Below are 25,645 nucleotides of genomic sequence, written 5' to 3'. Positions count from 1 at the left end.
TCTAGTATACTACCAGAAAATGTATTTATAGTAGACTACCAGAAAATGTTTTTGTCACGTCAAGCTATCGAGGCTCATAAAATCTATTATGCTCTAATAATCTAATAAGCTTTATAAAAAAACTTAAAAAAATAATAAGTTTCACATTAATTAACATTCGGGTTTATTTTTGATTGATGCCCTCTAACAGACAAACGGAACACTTTTGTATATAAGTAAATTACGTGCAATTAATTTATTTTGATTCAAAAAACACGTAGCTGTCCTATGTACACGGAATATTGAAACTCCCTGTATATTTTTTAGGTCTGCTTTAGAAAAATAAATTATCCAAAAAAATGTTTTCTCATAAACTATGCGATGTGACGTTTTTTTTATAAGGGACAAAAGATGTAGTAAATACTAGAGTGACAATTTTACGAAGAGAAAATCTGTCGTCTGTGGAGTTGGAAAATATTTATACTAAAATTAATGTAGGGGTGTTGGTAGTTTTAACCCTTCCCGTACTTTTTCTTGATTTTTGTGAAAGTCAAAAACTGTTAAAGCACTTAACAAAATATATAGACACCCAAAATATCATTCAAATCGGAATAACAGTTCTTAAAATATCTGAAAAAATGTGTTTATTTTTTTAAAGTTTGGTGCCCTCTAGCGGACAAACGACGCACTTTTGTATAGAGGTAAATTGTGTCCAATAAACTCATTTTGATTCCAAAAATACGTAGTAGTTCTATGTCCACGCAATATTGGGAAAAATAGGGAAAAATAAATTATCTATCGAAAATTGCCAACCAAACGAGCAAAATTAGAACAGCCAACTATTCAATCATTGTTGATCACTTTGTATATACATTCAGGTGAAGTTAATAAAAGCACGTGTTAAAAAAATAAATAAAAATATGTATGAAAAGTTTTTTTAAATATGTTTATTGAAGAGAAACTTATACGCAAATAATGAAAACTTTTTTGCGGTTACCTCTTTCTTCATTCAATGAATTTGTTGTTTCAGATGCCAGCCTTGTCCGGAAAATTGCCGAGAAAGTTGCGGAACTAATGGAAAATGCATAGCGCGTCAAGACTTTTATACGAAAACAATTGTTCTGTGTGTACAACTGTTCGGAATGGGAATTGTTCTCGTATTATCCGTCGTCGTGTTTAAACTTAGAAAAACTAAGGTGAGTTTATTAAAAAGTATTAGTAAAGGATGTAGAAAAAAAAGCTAATTCAGTACCATACCATCGAAAAAAAAACGGCGTCAAAGACGACTAGTGAATGACAATAAGATGACGATACAGACTGTACTTTATTTTTAATTTGGTATGAAATAAAATTTTGAAAGAATACTTCAAAAATTACCTGCAGCCGCATGACGTACAATGTTTTATTTTATACTGTTTGGATAAAACTTATGGCTTTCAAATAACTATTGAGTATATTTTAACCAACTTATGTATGTTTTTGATACTATTCTATTTACTGGTGGAAATACCGTCAGTACTGACATGTGTTGCAGAATGCTTTGGGATATCGCTAGATCATAATATATACTTACGGGGATATCCAAGTAACAAAACGGTTCTAATTTTATCTACATCAAAGCCGAGCCAGTTAAAAGTCATCTATTAAAGGAATTTACTTACTTTAAAAAGCTGATAAAATGATAAGTACTAAATATCTGATTCTGAAAGAAGTTATGGATAAATTTAGCGAGGCTACAGAGTAGTTGATACCAAAGAAATATCAGGAAGGTATGAAAAATTCCGGCATGTCGGTAGAGTAATTTCGGGTAATATGGAATACCTTATATTTTGAAAACAATATGCGCCATCAATGTTCAAATAGTTAAAATACTATTAGTAGATGAACTCAGATCACATGATTGGAAAAACTCAAGCGCCAATATCTCAGTCGTTCATAAAACTAAAAATTACAAAATTGACGGTTACCAAAGTTTTTTACAGGTGTTTGTTAAATTTTAATTGTGTAGTAATTTTGATAGAAAGAGTTGTTTCTTTGGTCAGGCAAGGCTAAACAAAGTATACGGTATTTGTTTACTATGTATTTAGTTAATGCCTTCGGGTTAATGTTTAATACTATTCTGTTGTTTCTGAAACACGTATTGCGGGTAATATGGATTTCATATTACACGACATGTGAGTATTTCATATCGCCCGACCATAATCATTGAAGGGTGAATAATTTATAGAATCTTTTTAATAGAACTATTTTTAAAGCACGTTTCGCAAACCATTTTAGCATCATCAGCAGATGATTAAAACTAAACTATAATCTACAATAAGAGCAGTTATATAGACACTCTGTTTTGGTACTAACCAAGCGTGACAAAATGAGCCAGGCGAGTCAAAATCTATCTAGTGTAAAAATGAATTACCTTCCTTATTCTAATTATTATTGTCTAAGTTGTTCTCTGTCTAAGCTTCCACAAATGCCGAGACGGAAATATTTGTGTGCGATTTTTGTACATAAAACAACTAGTGGTATTGTTTACTGTTCATTTTGTATAATTATTTATACTATCCCATAGGTATTCCATACCTATTCCATATTACCCACCACTTTTTTTGACGACACAAAAGTTCACATTATCTATATTCCTTGGTAACTTCATAATCTTTCTAGATATCTAATTCTTACAGAAGGCACTTTTAAACAATACTACTAACTATTTATTTCTAAAATTTGAGATTAAAAAATCCATTATTATTGAATTTATATAGGAAAATAAAAATGGTATTCCATATTACCCGAAATTACTCTAAGTAAAACAGTCCGATAAAAATTTTTTTAGCAGACTTATTACTGTAAAATCTTGTTTTTCGGGTTGAAATCACGTATGTAACGGTGTATTTTATGATACAGTATGAAATAATTCAACATTTATTCTCTGCAATATTTTTTATATCATACGTAGTAATGCAAATGCTTGAACTACAAAACTTCAAGTTCACTTCACAAAAATCCAAAACCTTTTTTTAATATTAAAACCCATTTCTTTCTTCCTATTTTAGCTAGCATTCGAAAAACGTCTCAAGTCGCACTTTTTCCTTTCAAATTAAATTTAAATTAAAATTCTCCAAATTCTTATTTACACCATTTTCATATACTCGACCTATATAGGAGAGGGCAGTTGTAGAGCCAACATTTTTTTTTATTTTTTCCTACCAAAATTACATTCATGCCAAAAGAAAAGTTGGGATATTTGAAAATGTAGAACTACATTCACAGTTTTAACGATGTTTATATATGTGTTTTAAAAACATGTCCTCTATAGATTTAGAGAATATCTCAAACTAGACAGTATCAAAGGTTAAAAATTATGACAAATTTTCTCAGTATGGTGGCAAAATATTACAGACATTTTCAAAAAAAGAAAATTTTGAACTTTGCTTTCTATTTTCTTCTTTCATTTTTATTTTGCAATTTGAAATTAGTACCATATACAAAACGACGTCAAAGACGGCTGGGGAATGACTATCGGTATAATTTTGACGAGGCCAAGCCCTAGACATCATTTATTGATGCGTACTCTTGTTTATTTTTTAATGACGCTTACTACCAGTTGGAGTTAAAAAGGTTTTAATTTAGTTTTATATTGAGTAAAAATTATGTTTAAATGGTGTATTTTAAAATTTTACAAAATACAATTTTTATATATTTAGATAGATTTGTGTGTCTGGAAACTTTCTATCCTTTTAAATCTTTCTATAATTAGTGTTAATTTTTAGGCAAGTTTTATGTTAATTTTTAGTAAAAGACGTCTAGAGATTGACCTCGCTAAAATTATCATCGACTGTCATTCCCCAGCCATCTTTGACTCCATTTTTTTATCATACGGTACTTTTCGTATTATGGCCTCATAGTTCGCACCTCATAAAAACAATATAAAATTACACAAAAATATTGTATATTTAAGCAATCTTAATTTTTGCAACAAAGATTCATGATTATAAAAAAACGTATATCATAGCAAGTTATATTATGAAAATATATAATACTTATAATTCTTTTTTTTTTAATTTCAGGCTATAGCGACTGGTATGTGGACCATTTTAGAAACTATATTACTAGGAGTCTTTATTTTGTATAATACTGTAAGTATATGACATTTTTATGAGATACGAAATATTAATCAATAATGAATTTATGAAATAATCCAAATTCTATTTTATTAGCTATTTAATATAATATTCTACTAACTAAAATTTGTGAAATATAAAAGAGGTCGATTTTTACTTAGTATGTGGTAATCGTATTAATGTCTTTAATAATAATAGTCGACAGTTATGTATTAAAATAAAATATTGTAATAGCGCCTTTATATAAATTTAAAACTTTATCCCTCAAGAAATTTCTCGAATGCTTTATAAGCTCTATAGCTTATATAGCAAAAGTTTTCTAATTTACCAACTTTAGTGCACACAGACACTATCGATTAATGGTTAATTAAAAGCAAGCACACAAAGTTTAATTTTTCCAATATAAGTTATAAAATTTAATGCATATGCACCAGTATTTATTGATCGTTGCCTACAACCATAAAAAACCTTTAAAATAATTGAAAACTTTATATTTACTATATTATAAACAATTATTATTAAAATATAATTGGATTAAAAATTTCGTTTTTAAATTTTACTCTAAAATGGTATGAAATATTTATAGAAAAAGTCGAGGTAAATGAAGAGGAAAATGCATGTTTTGAAACTTATGTATATGTATTATGTTAAATTTTAATAGAGCCCACTACAGGGTGTCCCAGAAATAATTGCAAGTATTTTAAGAGTTGGTAGATCTCGATAAAAGAAACATATTTTCTCTTTATTGTTTTTCAAATAAGTCCAAAATAACGGAGTTATTTTACTTTGAAAATTTCGAAAAAAAATCTTTTTTGCTAAAATTTTGAGAACCACTGGATCTTTTCTGGAATATCTTTCTTGTAAATTTAATCTAATACCTATGTTGCCATATTATCAAGAAATTATGTTTTTTAATTAAAAACTAAAAAAAATTCCAAGATATTTTTCAAAAAATTTCGAATTTTTAAAAAAAAATCAGGATTAATAACTGGTACCTACTACTGCTAAAACAAATTTTATAGATTGAAAAATTTTAGCAAATTATGTCTATTTATTGACGTCAACTTTTTTTAGTTTTTCTTTAGTTTAAAAATTTGTAAGTTTTTACTTTGTTATTTGCGACATCGACGTAGTTTTCAATGTAAAAATACTATTTTTAATACACCTACAGTATTCATTCATACGGTAGCGAGGATAGTAAAGTTTTAATCACCGGTTTTGCTAGTGGGGCATAATTGGGACTATTTCGGCTATAATGAAACTTTTTAAAGGTACATAATTATAATTTTAGAAGATGTTTATAAAACATGTAATAGCTAGTTGATTAAAAAAAGTATACCATTAATATTGCAAATTATATTTTGATTTTATTCGAATGTACAGGGTGTTTTAAAACAAATGCGAAAAACTTCAGGGGGTGATTCCTTATTCAAAATAAAGGGTAGTTTGCTTCATAAACGTTGGGTCAAAAGTCAACCATTAGGGAGATATCGCGGTACAAAGATGGATTATCTTGAAAACAAAAAGAGATAGACTAATGAAATTTTATGGAAGCATTACTGTTATGAAAACACACTTTCTGGTAATTTTTTCACTTTTTTAAAATGAGTGGAAGGGGTTGAAATAAACTACCCCTATCATTCTTGTTAACGAAATTTAAAGAAAAATCTTATCAAACACATGCAAAAAAAATAATTTGGATAGTTTAGTTTGTTTAGAAACTTTTTTATCTCTTGTGTCTTTTTTATAAAACTCACCGATTTGAAATTAAAAAATAAAATGTAAAGCATTACATGTCAGGATTAAAAATATTTTTAGATTAAGAATCTAGTAATAATAATGATAATAATAATAATCTAGATAATAACGTATTGCAGTAGGGTAATGTCAAATAAAATAATATTAGAAACATCCTAAAAAGTGACAGCGGCCGACTAGATTTTTTCTAAAAAATTACAGCTGCCCACTAGATTCTTTATCTAAAAATGTTTTTGTCCTGACATATAATGCTTTACCATTTTATTTTTAATTTCAAATCGGTGAGTTTTATCAAAAAACACAAGAGATAAAAAGTTTCTAAATAAACTAAACTATCAAAATTAATTTTTTTTTGCATGTGTTTGATAAGATTTTTCTTTAAATTTCATTAACAAGAATGATAGGGGTAGTTTATTTCAACCCCTTCCACTCATTTTAAAAGGTAAAAATTACCAGAAATTGTGTTTTCATAACAGTAATGCTTCCGTAAAATTTCATTAGTCTATCTCTTTTCGTTTTCAAGATAAAAAAATAAAACATTATTTTTCCGCCATCTTTGTACCGCGATATCTCCCTAATGGTTGACTTTTGACCCAACGTTTATAAAGCAAACTACCCTTTATTTTGAACAAGGAATCACCCCCTGGAGTTTTTCGCATTTGTTTTGAAACACCCTGTATGTCTATTTCATTTTTTGATTATGTAACGTGCATTTTGTTTACTCACTTGTTTCGTCGAACTACTTGAATCCATTTTTGCTTTTGATCAAATCGGTGGAAGAAACTATGAAGCTATAAAATGTTGTTTTGGGAGAGTTAAATATTCGGGAAAGTTGAGTTATTGAATGCTAATGCACCCAACAACGCCCTAATTACGCTCTCCTTGACGCGTTAACATTTTTTCGGCAATTTTATTAACATTTGAAATTGTCACAACCACAACACAACGCCTAATGCGAATTCTTTTTTACTTATTTTTACTACCCGAAGCAGCGTTACATCACACAAACCTCGAACCTTTATAGTCTCAATACCTTCAGTAGCGAAAAACTAAAATACTTAAATATTATGACAAAACCACGATTTCAGTATTATTTTAATGCGATCTACATGACAGCGGCGTTAAATAGGTACTGATAATTTCTGGTTTTTGCCGTTAAAGCGCTGCGGTCGGAATTTGTTGAAATCAACTGAAATGCACCAAGCCTATAACGAATTTGTTGCAATCCCTGAAATTATAGTTACATTTTCTCAAACTACTAAGGCTTCTTACTTGTCTCTTCTTTTTTCCTCTACCATAAATCGACCCACTACACTACCGCTCAATAATTATGAGAGCCGTTCGCAAATATTGACCGGACGTGTTTTTTCCACGACCTCTCTCCTATTCTTCTTTCCACTTCCGTCATTGAGAGTGGATAAAATTTATTCTGTACCCTCGTCTCTGTAAAAAAACTGTTTTTTCTCTGTCCGCCGTCGTTCGCGCTCCACTTAAATATTGATCTGGCTTCAATTTTATTTACAGGTCGTCATAAGAATATTCGAACCATCTATTATCCAGTGTCTGCTGGAGCCCTGGATGAGGGAGATTGGATTCATCGTTTGCTATGGAGCGATCATACTGAAACTGTACAGGCACTTGATAGAGTTTAGAACGAGAAAAGCGCACAGATGGGTAAGTTAATTGGTTTTATAGATTTGTAACGATCGTGCATATGCGGAGTTTTTTAATAATAGTTAAAAACGTCAATGTTAATCATGCGTTCTAATTTTTAAGTATCCATATAGCCTCTCCAACGACGACATACTTGGTACATTACTTGGTACAATTGGAATACAAAATGGGAAACTAATATATTTAAAATTTTAATGACAAATGATTTCTTCAAAATATTACGAAAAAAAAATATTACTTAGTTATTTTATTTTTTGTTTTTAAAAAAAGTTAGAGTTAATTTATTTAAAAAATATTTTTTTTTTCAAACGTCACAAAGTATTAATTTTTGCGACCTGATTGACAATATTAAATAGCATATTAAACAACGAGTTTCGAAAACGACGTTTTGCACACTCGTTCGACAGTTTGTTGGCTCCGCAGAGTTTGTTGGCTCAGAGCCGCAGGCAAGAGCCACAAGTCGAACGAGTGTACAAAGAAGTTTTCGAATGAGTTTTTTACGCTATTTTTTCTCCGACTACAAATTAGCAGCAGACTCACTCAGTTTTTGCCAGTTATGTGAAATAATTTGCGATGTAATGATGACACTTTTCTGACGACTGCGTTGCGTTTGGCGTTTCAGCTAAACATTGGAGGTTAAAAATGTTAAAATTGGCAGATGTCGTGTCCAATCCTTAGCACACAACAGTTTGCAAAACGCCAATTTCAGATCGAGTTTTCCGTGTGTCAAACTGCATTTTCTAGGTTAGTCGTAGAAAAAAGTCATTTTAACGCCTAGGCATAAAAGTAAAGCATCTTTGCTCCTAAGCATAAAAGTACGAAAATACATTATTAAACTTGGCTGTATGTCAACGTACAGCCTCGCCACAGAAAGTGTCAATTTTACTCCTAATAAAACAATATACTATTATTTTAGGGTGTGTATTTATACAAAACAAACAAAAGTGTGTACAATTATTGTTTGCTATAAAAACGGCTTCTTTAAATTTTCGCTTTTTCCAATGAGGTCAATGAGGTTTCCTGTGGAACAACCTGATCTTCCGACAACTGTATATAATATCTATATACTCTCATACTGTTATATAATATCTTTAGCAATCCTAGTACAGAAATATCTACGATATGGCTACCACTGATAAAACACACCAATGCAAGCACTCTAAGTAGACAACCTCACGGTTTACTGTACCCAACTTCTTCACGGGTGAATGGCTGTAGTATAAAATCTCTGTAGTTTTAGGAATTATATTAGTTTACAACTTGATAACGGTTAGCGATTCTTCTGTACAAAAGGTTGTGTTCATCAAAAATAAATAAAGACAATGAAAATCCGAAATTATTTTAGTTTGACAAAAGCACAATAACACATATTAAAACTATTATAATTGTTTTGTTTATTTTTTTGCCGATGTCCACTTACTAAATACTTACTAAGTAGACATCGGCTATTGAAACGATGAATATGTTTTATTCAAAACGGTTTGCTAGAAAATACGTGCTCTATACTAAAGTGTGATGTCCCTAAACAATTAAAATAATAGTTTTAACATATGTTATTGTGTTTTTTGTCCAGTTTTTAACAATTTTAATTCTGTAGGAATCTACGTTCAAGAGACTTAAAAAGACATATACTGTCGAAACGTCGTCATAAAAATAAAATAATGAACAAAACCCAGTAACATCTTTGCAACCCCAACGACCTTAAGCCAAGAATAAAAAGAAAAAAATATATAGTATACCAGGTAAAAGAAATGAAACAAAAAAAATATATAATATATTAATATCAATATTATTATTATTGATATTAATATATTAAATAAATATTATACATCTAAATGTCGGTAAAGAACAACTGATATACGTATATTAGATTTACAAGATTTCAGTCTTAATCTCTTTAAAAATTTACGCTTTCTCTTTGAGTGTACTAGAAATTACGAGCAGTATCACTTGCCTGCCATTTCTTTTATGAATCTTTCTCCTCTGACATTTTACGCTTTTTATTTCGTATTCATTAAAAAAGAGCACTCGCTCCATTTCCCCGGCGAAGTTTCGATTATTATTCTGTGCAAGCATGGCTCCTTGAAAGATCAGTTTCAGCGCCGTGAAGAGTTTAAATACACTTTTCTTTTTGTATAAATATACAGTTTTTTAAATGAAATAAACCTCACACATTTTTTTTATTTTTACGTAGTGGATATTGGTTTCTGTGTAGTAGTTCTACTGTTGTAATACTAGTTGATTAAAAAAGTATACCATTAATACTGCAAATTAGGTAAATTTTATCCTCTCATAGTAGGTAGATATACAGGGTGGTCCGAATTGTATTCCGGAAACTTCGGCAGTATATTCTGCGGATAAAATAAGTAAAAAAGTTCGTATAAATATATGTCCCAAAATGCTTAGTTTGGGAGATACAGAGTGTAGAAGTTTCATTTTTATTTCGATTTTTTCCAAATAATTTATGAAGTAACGTCAATATTTGGATGAAAATTGGTGTCTGGGAGTTTGAAGATTAATATCTGGGGTTTGAAGATTAATAACTTTTCGTCCAATCTTCGAAAGAGTTAAAACACATATGGGTGACGTCCCCTACTAATAGAAGTTATATTGACATAAAAATCAAACTTCTCATGTCAAAAAAATTCCCAGGCATCATTTTTCATCCGAATATTGAGGTTACTTCAGAAATTATTTGAAAAAAATCGAAATATAAATGAAACTTCTACACCCTGTATCTCCGAAACTAAGCATTTTAGGATATACATTTATACTTATTTTTTTTTACTTATTTTTATTTGCAGAATATGCTGCCGAAGTTTCCGGAAAACAGTTCGGACCACCCTGTATATCTTTTAAATTTCGTGATTATGTATAGTAACGGACACATTGTTTACCCACTTGTTTTGTCGAACTGCTTGAATCTATTTTTGCTTTTGATCAAATCAGTGTGAGAAACTATGAAGCTATAAAATGTTGTTTCGGGAGAGCTGAATATCCGGAAATGTTGAGTTATTGAATGTTATTGCACCCAAAAACGCCCTAATTACGCTCTCCCTTACGCGTTGCGTTAACATTTTTTCGGCAATTTTATTAACATTTGAAATTGTCACGACGTCTAATTCAAACTCTTTTTCACTTATTTTTTACTACCCGAAACAGCGTTACATCACACAAAACTCATACCTAAGTGTTTTATAGTTTCAGTAACTGCACTAGCAAAAAACTAAAATAATTAAATATTATGACAAAGTCACGATTTTAATATTATTTTAATACGATCAACATGAACTGTAACCGGGACGGCGTGAAATACATAGTTAAAATTTCTGATTTCTACTGTATACAGCGCTGCGGTCGGACTTTTTTGAAATCAACTAAAATACCCCAAGCCTATAGAAATAAAAAAAATATCTTCGTATGCAACTAAATCTTTAGATTTTCAGTGCAGAATAGAGAAAATGTCAAACAAATCTGGGTTAAAAAATATACAAATTAAACCGCATCGATAAATATAAAATTTACACGAGTGCAATTTCAATCTGTTTAAAAATTTACGGTGGCTCGTCCGCTGCAGATTACCGGCAGCATAATAACTTGACTGCGATGCCTTTCATGATTTTTCCCTCTGAAACATGGCTTTTTATTTTATATTCATTAAAAAGCGCACTGCCATCACTTTACTGGCACAGATGTCCCATTATTTATTCCGTTCAAGTCCCGCTCGTTGAAAAATTAGTTTTATTTGGAAGCAGTTTATAAATTGGATCGGATTTCTTTTCAAAAAATATCCAGGAAATTAAATAAAATTGATTTTTATCTCTGACTATCATGCAAAAGGATTTATATTTTTTTGGTTGTCAGACGAATTGATAAAACGTGTTTTTCAATTCATAAAATATTTCGATTTTTAGTCCGTTGTTGTTACAAAACAACATTTTAATTAATTTTAACTTAAAATATTTATATAGTAAATTATTATTATTATTTTACTTATTTATTGCTCTGTCTATTTTTAGAACTGTTGTTAGAAGTTGTGTTTGGTTGCTAAGGATAACATCAATGCACGTTATAATATAATTACCGTCGTTAAATTTCATGTATAATTTGCTATACAGGGTCACTTTTATGTATGGAAACGGTCGATTATTAGTTAAAATATAAGAGGTACCGCAAAAAGTTAAATACAAAAGTTATAGGATTTTTAAATATCTATTAACGAGTAATAAATTTAGAAATACCGGGTTGTTCATAAAGTCGTGACACATCAAAGTTTCATTTTTTTAAATAGAACCCCCTGTATATTATTACATATTTCAATTCTTCCTTTAATTCTAAGCAAAAATCAAAATACACACAATGTACTTCAAACCAACCGTTTCCGAGTTATTGACTTTTGAAAATATCACTTAAACAATTCGATTTAATTTCGATGTGTTTGGTTTAATTTAATGATGCCATTCTGTCTCAACTGTGATACTGTTTTAATGGGTTTTTAAATTCCTATTAGCTACTAGTAAATTTAAGTATACAGGGTCGGTCATAAATTTGTATCACATGAAGCTTTTTTTAAATGAAACCCCCTTACATAAATTGAAGAATTGAAATGTTAAACAAAAATTTTGTAATTTCCAGACTTGATATACTCTCATTTTATACATCTATAAATGCTGACTTGAGAACTAATGTCAAATATTATTAAGTATCACAGTTTCGGCAGAATGACATCGTTAAATGAAACTGAACATATCAAAATTAATTAAATCAAATTGTTTAATTGATATTTTCAAAAGTCAACAACGCGGAAATGGTTGGTTTGAGGTACATTGTGTATTTCATAAATTTATTTTTGCTTAGAATTGAAGGAAGAACCGAAATATGCAATAATATACCATTTATTTTATTTTATTTTTATTATCCATTTAAAAAAAATGAAATTTTGATGTGCCACGACTTTATGACCTACCCTGTATACTTAAATATAATACCCGCTAATAGATATGTATAAACCTTATAACTTTATTTACTATATTTAACTTTTTGCGGTACCTCCTATATTTTACCTAATAATCGACCGTTTCCATAAATAACAGCGACCCTGTATATAGCAAATCAATTTGTCAGTATTAATATACAGGGTCCGGCAATAGTTCATCGGTCCTTTGTAGCTCCTAGAATAAAAAACTTTGTTTAAAACAAACTTGAAGTGTGCCTGAAGTATATACTAGGATGTATTTCAGGAAAATATTATAAAATTTATAGGATGGGTCAAAAAAGTGTGAGTGGATCAGGATGATTTTTTTAAACGGAACACCCTGTATATTATTGCATTTTTGGCGTCCTTTCAGATCACTTTACATAATCCTAAGATATGAGTAAATATATTTCGATAGTTTTTGGGATATTAATATATAAATAAAAAATATATATTTTCATTTTTTATTTTGTAATTTGGTTATTTATCTGTCAGTTTCTGATTCTTTGAGTCCAACTTATTCTTAAGAAGCAACCACTTAGAACAACGTTTCTATTATAATATGTTACCGAAAAAATGCAAGAATATAAACCAAAAAGGAACTTTCTATTCTATTCCAGAAAACTTTTCCAAAAATAAATTAAGAAGAAAGAAACCTCTTTTCGAAATGGGACTTGGCCCATCCCAGCGATTTATCCAAGCGTGTCCCTTCGATACAAAGTATTCATGAACCTGAGGCATTGTAAAGTTTTCGTCGAAAATTTGTTGAGGTTCGATAGTAAAAAACGGAGAGTGGAGCGGGAAGAGGTGCATACGTATATCTGTCGGTTTATATTGGTTGTAAAGTTTGATTGAGAGATAAAATGTGAGGGAAATGTTTTGTTTTTTACAGCTTTTGCTGTTGATACGTTTGAAATCGCAGAAAGGGACATGCAGTAGAGCAAACATATATTGAGATTTGTTTGTTATTAGCGTAAATAAACTGTTTAATTTAAAAAATAATAAATTGTACAACTGCATTTTTATTGAGTTATAATACTGATTTTGTTCATTGACAAAAAAATTTAGTTTATAGTAGACTAACGTGTACCAGCTACTTCGTTCGCGTCGAACCATTTGTAATGGTGATGATAAAGCAAAGCAAGAATTTCCATTAACATACAAACTGGATAAAATTTTCTCACATTTATGTCAGCATGAGAAAAAGCAATATGGCGATATTATTATATAACTTGGTAATATTGAGGGGTAGTTTTATCTCGTTAGAATTTGACTTCCGTAAAATTCCGTTGCCAAAAATAAGCTTTTTACGTCAAGCAGTTTAAGCAGAATCGTGGTTAAGAAATTACCCAACTTTTTGGAACACCCTGTATGATTTTATAAAAAATTTCAAAATATGTAAAAAAAACAAATAAATTATGCTTGTCCAAGCGTTTTCCCGAAAGACTAACCGTTTTTTAAATAACAAATATTGTAATATTTGAGGGGCGTTTTTACCCTCTTGGAATTTGAGATTCGAGAAACCCCTCCTTATCGAACCTCTACACCCCACAGTCAATCCGTTTGCCAAAAATCAGCTTTAAACGTCAAGCAATTTAAGCAGAATCGTGATTACTCAATGGTCATATTTTATGAAACACCCTGTATAAATTTATAAAAAATCTTAAAATATGTAAAACAACAAAATAAAATATACGTGTTTAAGCGTTTTTTCGGAAACCTGACCGTTTTTTAAATAAAAATATTGTAATATTTGAGGGGTGGTTTTACCCTCTTGGACTGGAATTTCGAAAAATTCCTTCTTATCGAACCTCTACACCCTAGAATCAACCTGTATGCCAAAATTGAGTTTCTTACGTTGAGTGGTTTAAGCAGGATCGTGATTAATCAGTATGTCAGTCACTTAAGGATTTTATATATTAGTATAGATAATTAAAATGTTTAATAAAAAAAATATAATAAATTTTACAACTGCATTTTTACTCAATTATGATACTAATTTTGTTCATTGACGAAAAAATTTGCTTCATAGTAAGAAATACTTATATTTGTCACTAAAAACGAAGTTCAATTTATCACTTTAAAATCTTATATTATTTCATTTCTATTGAATTGATTTAAAAATATATTTGTACCTACTTAAATAAGAGCAAATATTTTTAAGGATTGTATATAGCATTCGACCCCAGAAACACGTCTATGAGTTTTTTTTGCGAAAAAAAATTCAAAATTTAGAATTTGTTTGCACAAATTTTTGGATTTTTTTTTAAGTTAAAAAGCATAATTTCTTGATAATATGGCAACATAGGTAGTACATTAAATTTACAAGAAAGGAAACCCAGAAAAGATCAAATTGTTGTCAAAATGTAAACAAAAAATATTTTTTTTTAATTTTCATAGTAAAATAACTCAATTATTTTGGACTTATTTGTATAACGGTAAAGAGAAAATATGTTTTTTTATCGAGATCTACTAGTCCTGAAAATGTTTGCACTTACTTAAGACTCATCCTGTATATAGATAATATAATCCATCTATATATAGATAATATACAGATAAGTCCTTGCTTCACACTATTTAAACCTTTATGTTAATTTTATTACTTAAACCTATAATATACCACTTGAATATTTTATTTAGTTTTCATAACTTGTAGGATTACGAAACACACCTCATAACAGGCAATATATTATAGAGCGCAAACAAGTTTATGGTCTATAGACACAAAAACGATATACAGAAAAAGTGTATGTGTAAAATGTTTTATTTCGTAATAAAACTTTACAACCAATAAATCTACAGATATATTTCTTCCCGCCTCTATTGGTTTCTAAAGGCCTATTCTTTGACAAATAAATTTATGAAGTAGTAGAAGGCGTGCTGTTAAAAGATATCTAAAATATAGTTTCATAAAATTTTTATTAAAAGTGCTACTAAAATTATTTTCATATATTTTTGATGTTCTTCTATTTTAATATAGTCACTGGTAAGTGTATTATAAATACAAAATAGCATAATAAAGTATACAGTGTATATCAGAGTAGTAATATCTTATTATATCTAGATATATACCTGATATTTTAAGTAAAGTTAAGGTGGGACATTACTGTTTGAGTATGTAAATTCATGCTTCTTTCTACTTGAAGCAAAATATATATATATATATATATATATATATATATATATATATATATATATATATATATATATATATATATATATATATATATATTGTTGCGGATCCGTGTGGACTCGACCTAACCTAACTATATGTCCCGCCCTCAGATGACCTTAACATTGCATTAAAGAATAGACACCGTAATGATTCATTCGAACGTTCGAGAAAAAACGAATTCTACTCCACTGGAATGGAGTAGAACATACGAGAACATTCGAAACCTTCTCTATGCACCTGATGGTTTATGGACTATTCGAGAAACTCTTTAGCTGTGGGTATAAAATCCGACGGTTAGGTTTGAGGCCTGAGAAAGACAGACATAAATAGACGAGTACAGTTGACGCGCTAAAATTCAAAATAAATTCTTTCTAGATAAATAGTTATAAATCGTTTGTAAATAGTTCTTTAAGTCTTTTATCGTTATTTTTTTTTTGTTAATTAGTGTTAAATAAATTGTGTTTAAATAAATTGTGACTTTCTATCTACACGGAACCGAGGAAAAACATAACAATATTTTATTTTGCAGCAGTCTTAAAATCTAAAAAAAGCAGTTTGTTAGCGGTTTTTTTCTCGTAAAGAAATTTGTCTACATTTTATTTACCTAACCAACAAAAATATCTAACGTTTCAGGGGGTTTATACTCCTAGTCAAAAGCAAAAAATAAGAAGAATAAAAAATATATTTGAAATGTCTAAATGTAACTACTTTGTGAATGCAGAGACAGAATATACATCCAGAAACGTTAAGCACTTTTGTTGGTAAGGCAAATTTGTTTACAAGTATTAAGCCACTGACAAGTTATTTTTAGTTTGGATTCTAACGCAGTGGTTTTTACAAAAAAATAACTTTGTATTTTTTTAGTATTTTCTTTGAGTAGTAAAGGAAAATCCAGGCTTTCAAGAAATAAGCCTGTCAAAAGGCCATATATATATATATATATATATATATATATATATATATATATATATATATATATATATATATATATATATATATATATATATATATATGTTCCCGTCATCCCTTCGTGGGACATAGGGCTTCTAAGAGATGTTTCCATCTGATCCTATTCTGAACTGTCTGTTTGATCTTTCCCCATGTTTTCCCGACCTCTTGGGCTTCAGAGGTTACTGTTCTTCTCCAGGTATTCCTTGGTCTTCCCCTGACACGTCTTCCCTGTGGATTCCATTCAAGTGCCCGTCTAGCGATATCTCTGTGGGGTCAGCGCAAAATGTGCCCAATCCAGCCCCACTTTCTTTTCTTAATTTCGATATCTATTCGATTTTGTGATGTTCTTCTCCACAGTTCTTCGTTGTTAATTTGATTGGGCCAGAAAATTCTCAATATTCTTCGAAGACACTTGTTAACAAACACCTGTAGGCGATCCATGAGACCACGCGTAACCTTCCATGTTTCGCATCCATAAAGCAAAATAGATTTGACATTGCTATTGAAGAGCTGGACCTTAGTTTTTTGCTATATATAGAGGAGTTCCACACAGGTGTAAGCATGCCAAAAGCTCTTTGTGCCTTCAAAATCCTTTCCTCTATATCTTTCTCTGTGCCCCCATCGCTCTGAACCATACTTCCCAGGTACTAAAATTCATCAACTCTTTCGATGGCTCGGTTGGAGAGGTATAGATCTTGGTTGTTGGGAGTATTTGACCTCATTTCTTTGGTTTTCGCCACGTTGATTTGAAGACCAACATTATTAGCTTCCTCTTGGAGTCTAAGAAGTTTTTGAGACATATCCGAATGTGAATGGGAAAAGATGCATAGATCGTCTGCGTAATCCAGGTCTTCTAGCCTGCTTAACAGTCCCCATTGTATCCCTAGTGGTTCTTTAAATGCTCTATTTAGTGCCTCATCCAGAACGATGTTAAAGAGTAGCGGCGAAAGTATACATCCCTGTTTTACACCTACTGCAATAGAAATTTTCTCCCCCACTTGACCTTTATGTAATACACAGCTTGTAGCATCATGATAAAGCATTTTAATCATGCGGATTATTTTTTCGGGTATTCCTTTTTCTCTCAAAGCTTTCCAGATGGCTATGTGTTTTATAGTATCGAATGCTCTTTGAATATCCACGAACACCATGTATAATGGCGATCTGAACTATTGAGATTGCTCTATTATTATTCTGAAAGTATTAATTTGGTCGATACATGATCTTTGAGGCCTAAAACCTGCTTGTTCTTTTCCCAAAGTCGGTTCAAGGGCATCTGATATTCTTTTTTTTGGATGACTGTAGGAATTATCTTGTTAATGGTCATGTTAATGGTGTTAAGTAAGGTAATGCCTCGCCAGTTCTTATACTGGGATAAGTCGCCCTTCTTGGGGAGTTTTACAATAAGTCCTTCTTTCCACGTTGACGGGATATGTTCTGTTTCCCAACTGCTTTTTATTATTGTCTCTAGTAGCTGTGCAATGTTTTCTGGATGTATCTTAAATAGTTCAGCGGGTATATTATCAGGACCTGTCGCTTTGCCAGTTTTAAGCTGTGATAATGCTTGCTTAATTTCTTGAATCGATGGAGCACGTGTTGCGATTCTAGATTTGCAGTTCTCTGTTGGAGACGTTGGTACCTCATCAATATCATTTGTTACCTGTTGAGGTTCACTAAAAAATTCTGTCCATCTGTGCAGCTGATCCTCTTTTGAGGTCAGTATATTTCCTTCTTTATCTTTCACTATGGGACATTCCCTATTAATGTTTTTGTTGGCAAGCGTTTTAGTAGTGCGATAAAGTGTCCTGGAATCATTTATTTCAGCTGCCATTTGAGCTTTTTCTGCAAGTTCTTCTGTCCACAAGCGTTTATCTCTTCTTGCTGATCTCTTCACTTCCTTATTCTTTGTGCGATATTGCTCCTCTAGTGTTCTTATTTGTGTGCTGTGGCCTGCTTGTAGAATTTTTGTTTAATTTCTTTTCTTTCTTTAATCTTTTCTCATGTGCCATCTGAGATCCATGGCTTTTTAATATGTCTCTGATATCCGAGGTTTTCTTCGGCAATCTTTTGAAGGCTTTCTTTCACTTCTTCTCATTTCTCTTCTATATTTACAGTTGAATTATCGATGTTTATTTCTTCTATCTGCGCGGCATAACAAATCTACAAAGGCCATATAGACATTATTAAAATTCTCCTATGTTTTAAAGATACTGTAGGGAGACCATTATTATTCCTAAAGCACAAGATTTTATTATTTATGCATATTCAAGTTCAAAATCCAACCAAGTTATAATAAACTGTCATTAATATAAGAGACTTCGTTATTATGCAGTTATAATAAGAAAATAAAAGAAAATTTGGAATAAAACATTACACCCAGGTCACGAAAGGACGAAAGGCATCTGTTCATTCGAGAGCGTTATTATGAATGTTGTCGGCATAAAGAACTGGGTCACTCTCTCTATAGTATACGACATAATTCTACAAGGTGACCTACTCCAAAGAGCTTCATATGAAATTTAAAATTTTCTTCATTTTTATATAAAATACGTCAATACGACAAAGGTAGCTGAAAAGATTTCTCCAAAAAAATGATACTTTTTTAATATTAGAATACATTCTTTGTTTCAGAAATTTTCAATTAATACACCGTAATCTATAATCTATACCGAAGAAATTATTGAAATATTGCTACAAGTAGATTAAATTTGTTTAACATTACCTCAAACACTTGATCAAAGCTCACACAAAATTGTAAAACTACAAATATTTAATGTGTTAATAGTGTCCTCTACAAAAATGGTAATACATGAATTAAGTATTCTTTATTTTATTTAACATTTTAGGGGTATAAGATGACTGAAAATTTTATATGGTATTTTTCTCAATTATTTCAAATAATATTATAACCGCTGAACTTTATATTAAAAATTAAACATTGTTTCTTTAAGCAGTACCTATACTCTAAATCAACATACAGGGTGTCTCAGAAATAAGTGCAAGTATTTTAAGGGGTGGTAGATCTGGTCAAAAGAAACATATTTTCTCTTCACCATTTGTAAAATAAATTGAAAATAACCGAGTAATTTAACTTTAAAAAAGTTGCAACATTTTGACAACCGCCGGCGATTACCTTTTATTAACCGCTTTCAGCTTATTAGACGCCCTGTGTTGCCAGATGGTCAAAAAAGTATAAACGCATAAACAAATCGCAAAACTACACCATCCGAAGGGTTTTGCAGAGGTAAGTTACTTTTGTAGAGTTCTTTTAATATAATTAATAATAATCTTACCCAAAAAAATTTAAAAATATTTTCCTCACAATAATAAAAACGGTACTGATAGTTAAGGATCGAAACTTCGTTAACTGATCGAAAAAGGCACAATTATTATTGACCTAACAACGGTGACAATTATTTTTAACAATAATATATACCGGGTGCGTCTCAAAAGTGGCCCACCCCTGTAACTTTTTTATTTTTTTAGATAAAAAAAGAGATTTGGTATGTTAGTATATGACATAAAATAGGATTGATTGGCGTATTCAATTATTTTTTGTGTCCCCCTTTTTTTACTTCCTGTTTCACCGAAAATGACTACAACCTTTGATTTTTAAATGGCACCCTCGTAATTTTTTTACTTTATTCGGTAGAAAATAACACTCTGAATAGAACGACATATCGTTTGTCAACTTTTGACATTTTCGTATATGATTTATTTGAAATTATAAGTTACAGTTCGTAACGAAAATTTGACTCGAAATACCAAGTGTGTGGTATCAAATTATTCGTAAAGAAATGCTTTTCCCAAATATGTTAATGAGCCACCATCGTTCCATTTGACAAAATTGAGATATGATTATAAATACGATTTGAGCATTTTTCTAACTGGCCAGGACAAAGACATTAAAAGCATTAGATGATCAAATCTATTTTTTCCAGGCTCCTTGATTAAATTAGTATTTTAACACAGCCATGGCACTCTAGAATTGAATCTTAAAATGGAATTTTTTTATTAAGCGAAATGTCAAAACTTGACATATGATATGTCATTCTATTCAGGAATGTCATTTTTTATCCGAATAAAGTAAAAAATACCGGTACCATTTAAGAATCAAAAGTTGTCATTTCGGTGAAATAGGAAATGGCGAAAAACAATTAGATATGTCAATCAATCCTAATTTATGTCATATATTAACAAACCAAATCTCGTTTTTTATCTGAAAAATAAAAAGTTATAGGGGGTGAGCCACTTTTGAGACGCACCCGGTAGCCGCTTCACTTCACTGCTTGACTACATGTTATAATAATTGCTAAAGTAACAGTCTCCATTTCTAACAAATGTATCCTTATGAAGCTCGAAACATCGAAAACGCACACTACTTGTTTCTGGAATTATTAGTAATAGTAACTGATATGATTAAAATGAATACTCTAATAATTTTTTCTGTAGAAAATTAAAATTACAGTCAATAAAAAATATGTTGAATATGGGTAAGGTAAGAGATGACAACACTGCAAGGTTTACATACATCGTAGAAAAATCTCAGATGAATAAACAAGTGGCATTAAAAATTTTTTTTTTTTTTTTTTTTGCAGAAAAATTTAAAATTTTTAACAATTTTTTTTTTTTGGGAAAAAAACTCATGGATGTATTTGGGGAGTCGAAATATACTACCAGTTAAATGTCTGCACTTATTTCTGAGACACCTATATATATATATATATATATATATATATATATATATATATATATATATATATATATATATATATATATATATATATATATATATATATATATATATATATATATATATATATATATATATTGTGTAATATTCTATTTTTTTAAGCAGCTCTATATTTTTTCTTGTTCTATACATTTTCAATGGACTTTAGAGTTTTAGATTTTGAAGACAAAACTTAATGAATATGGTCATATGAGTAAAGACACACTAACGAACTTGTTGATCTATTGTGTCCCCCTTTTTTTTGAGTTATAACTCATCCTCATCCACACAGTCTCAGGCCTTTGGCAGAGGTTGGTTCTCCATCTCCGATATCAGTCGTATATATATCAGTCAAAGTTAATGGCACGAATGGTTGTCGCCTCGGCGCACTCAGTGATAAGGTGTTCTGGTATTTTCCCATTTTCCCAAAATCTGCATTTGTTGTTGCCGTTGTTTTAGTTTCAATCTACTGAAGTGTTCATTAAAGAGACAGTGCTCTCTGTTAAACTCCGTGACAATCCAAGATTGTTCTTAATTTATTCAAGAAAAAATCTTTGATTTTTTAGGTCAGCCAAAATCTGAAATTTCTTCGAATACCTTAGACCGTTGGAGGATTTCCATTCCTTGTTACGAATTAGTCTTCCAGGTTTTGAGTTCCGCTTTAAGTTAGTAGTAATATTTTAGATAGTAGTAAACTAGATTTAAATTTACAATAATTATTATTATCAATATTTATTTATTTTTATTGACGTTCAATAAATAAATTTAACAATTAATCTTCTCATAGTCACAAAAAAGAAACCAAAATTACGATCAATCAATCTCCATACAAAAATAACAAATTTATACTTATCTATGATAATGAATGCTTATTTTTAGATTGTTTTCTTCTTCTTTACTCTTTTTATACCTTTTCGAACTCCGTGCCAACTTCCGCCGACGACAAAACTACGCAGAAGCGGGATAAATTATGAGAGGGCGGTTAAATCTTTCGCGAGACAAACAGGAAGTAGCTGCAATTCCGGGTGCAATTTAGCTGTCTCGTAAAAACAGATCGCCCTTTTATAGTTTTATTAGTGAAAAATTGAAGAGGTGCTGCGTGGAATAATACAGATTAAATTTATATAAGCTGTTTTATGGGCACTTGTACCGTAAACTATTCTGAGAAAGCAATTTTATCATACACGCTCGGCAACGTCTGGTTTTGGATGCCGGTTTCGTGTGTAGAGCCTGTCCAACGACAAAATCCTTGACAGTGATAGATCTGTTGTTTTAGTTTCACAGTAGTTTATTTCATTTACAAAAGAAATAAGTTGGTACAATTGGAGATACATAGCAGGAAATTAAAGAGTATATTACGCTATACTGTTCAGGTCGCTCTAAGGGGTCGGGTAAAGCGGGTGTGTGGCCGAAGGAAAATATATATTATATTTTAAAGATCTGCCTAAGGCTTAGCCCAATCCTGTCGTGTTAAGCCACACCTAAATTTCCAAACACAAGTGCTTTAATTAAGGCTTGATCTTCAGCATTTGCCATAAAATAGCGAGCAATTTGTTACAAAACCATATACATTATATATCACTGTAATCACAAACTTCAATTTATTTCCGTATTGTAACGGAATTTTAATTATGTCTTTATTTTCGAGAAAATTTAGTCAAACATAATAAAATAGTTTGTTGATGTTTGACCATCAAAATCTTAAAAAATAAAGAAGTTGTCTAAAATTGTGCGACAATACGGATATAGTATAATCCTTTATCTTTAATTTTTCTTCTTCATTTGACTGTGAAAATACCAGTTTTACATAAAACGTTAAATGCCAGAACGCTTATTTTTAAGCTTTTTTTCGGACACTTGACCATTTTTTAAATAATTTTAAAATTTAACAGATACATCCACAGTTTTGTTTTTTTATTACCAAAATTTATTCTTTTTTTTAAATTGGTCGAATAATTTTTTTAACCTGTTACATTTTCGCCTCTTTATTTTTGTAAGTTCAAAATTAAAATCTTTAATAAGAAAAAAAGCTTTATTGTGTTTGTAAAATGTTAATTGCAGTTACATCCCCTTATATGGATGCCACGCTACGCCGCTGAACGTTTGTTGTTTTAGTGCTTGTAATTTTATAAGAACATGTACATCATAGATACAAAAATTATGCTTAAACCAATTTTTTGTCCAAGGGCAATGATTAAGTAATAGTTATTTTTTATACAAGACGATAAAATGGTATTTGTATTATTAAAAAATATTAATTCATCAAATAAAATCAGACATATTACACTATCAAAATTTTTATAAAAAAATAATGCAATTTTATCGTCGCGTATAAAACAATATTTTTCCATAGCGAGTTACGTTTTGAAAAATATTCAGAATTGACCATTCAAAGAATTTATTACGAGTAGAAAATTTTGTGCTGGGTTGGCGTTGGTTTCAATGTAATTTGATAAATAAATAAGCTGTCTCTTTAGTTGTCAGTTTTGAGTAAATATTCTTTAATCATGTTTTTTAATTCTCTCTTTCGTGTCGATTGCTGATTGAATGGAGTCAGAAAATAGCTCAAAACGATAAGTAAATTACCAACAATTATTCAGACTGAGGCGACAACGCCATATACAGACTACTTTCATTTAAATCTCGAATAACTGACGAAAAGGAATATAAAAATTTTCAAAAATGGAAACAATTAAAAAACGTGAGAGAAGAAATACAATTTTTAACCTATCCTCGCTGTTAAAATATCATTTAATCTACCCTTGCGGTTAAAGTACTATTTTATCTACTATTTTTGATAGATATTGTCAAGACTTAAATATAGGCCAACTTGGGTTTACATCAAATTGGGAAAAATCATGTAAAATATAATTCTAGTAAACCAATTTGATGTAGATTCAAGGGAATCGTTCGCGTATACGTTGTCCTGAATATGTTCTTATAATAAACATTGTTAATTAAACAATTAAAATCAGGTCGATGTAAGCGTGATGTTTCAGGGTTAGCTCGTACTAAATATCGGTGCTGGAAATATACAAAGGAGATTTTTGGAACCGACAGTTTGACTATTTTGATCGTAAAACAAACGTTCCAAGAGAAGAAACTCGTGATGAATTTAGACCCCAGCAAGCCATTTCTTGCACAACTAGGACACTGGATATGATGTCCAAAAGCCCCAACGCCAAGATGGCGAAGGATATCATTATCCACCCTAGCCACCCTCCCTGGACTCGATGCTTATGAGTCATATTTAGAGTTGAAATTAGAATCAAGAAACGCATGATTGTATAAAGGACCTGAACTACTTAAATAATAATTAACTTAGTATTTGTTTTTTAACTTTAGTTTGTAAGATTGCAATAAAAGACAGAAACTAATTTATTTTTGGGTATTTTTAGGTGACATTTATTTCCTAACATTGAGCAAAAATAAGCATAAAAAGGAAGAAAAGAAATACTTTCAAGGTAAGCTAAGGTAAAGTATACTCAAACCTACTACGTTTACATCTCCTGGGGAAAGATTGTGTAGCTATGTTGGTCTTAAAGAACTGCTCCGGATGATATTTTGTTGATTTGTTGCTATTTACATATTCCTAGTATCAACTTCACGTGACTATTTTGGCTTAGGATGCCCATTATTTTTTAAGAAAGCCGTATTGATTTTTAGAGGTACTAGTTGAATTTGATTATTTTTTTTCTTTTTTTTTTTTAAATATTATTTATAATTTATGTTAGTAATAAAAAAGAAAAATAAACTGCGATAGTTTTGTCAATATGTATGTATGTTGTTCTGTTTTGTAGACTGTTTATTGTATACTGTTCTTTCCATACGACCTGGTCATTTGATTACTGTGTATAGGATTTTAACGTGTAAGACAGAGAATAATATAAATGACCGGTTGACAGACAGAGAGACAGCATCAAAAGGGGCCGGCGAGGAGCCGGTGCGACCGATACAGTGTTGCTGGTTTTTACGGGTGTGGGTAAGGTAAAGCATAAGCATTGTGGGAGAACGCATTGAGAGGGGCGGTGCTTTATGTTAAGGTTCGTATTCACTATCCGAAAGAACAAAGGAATGAAATTCGGTATATTTGGACAGCAAACCGAATGCATACGGCCGTTCGCCATTCGGTTCGCTCCATCATCCGTTTCCAGTCGGTATATCAGAGACGTTGGCAAACGAATGAAAATTATAGAACCGCGCGAACAAGACTGGACGTTCGCTCGTTGGATAGTAGCATTCGTTCGTTCGGATAGTGAATACGCACCTTTATGTAGATGAAA

At 30.6% G+C, this 25,645-nt stretch overlaps 1 protein-coding gene across 1 annotated transcript; it reads right to left on the bottom strand.

The window, feature by feature from the left end:
- Window positions 1-17,819: 17,819 nt before the first annotated feature.
- LOC115883611 lies at window positions 17,820-18,461 on the bottom strand. Its single transcript, XM_030901966.1, has one exon. The coding sequence runs from the start codon at window positions 18,459-18,461 to the stop codon at window positions 17,820-17,822; it is 642 nt and encodes a 213-aa protein (XP_030757826.1).
- Window positions 18,462-25,645: the final 7,184 nt, after the last annotated feature.

This window comes from Sitophilus oryzae, unplaced genomic scaffold (assembly GCF_002938485.1).
Source record: "Sitophilus oryzae breed Bouriz unplaced genomic scaffold, Soryzae_2.0 scaffold_1973_pilon_pilon, whole genome shotgun sequence".
Taxonomy (NCBI): domain Eukaryota; kingdom Metazoa; phylum Arthropoda; class Insecta; order Coleoptera; family Curculionidae; genus Sitophilus; species Sitophilus oryzae.
This window is presented reverse-complemented; position numbering and strand designations above follow the sequence as displayed.

Bases quoted from the DNA above. Each gene is read 5' to 3' on its own strand.
- LOC115883611 (XM_030901966.1), bottom strand. From the start codon at position 18,461: ATGGCAGCTGAAATAAATGATTCCAGGACACTTTATCGCACTACTAAA.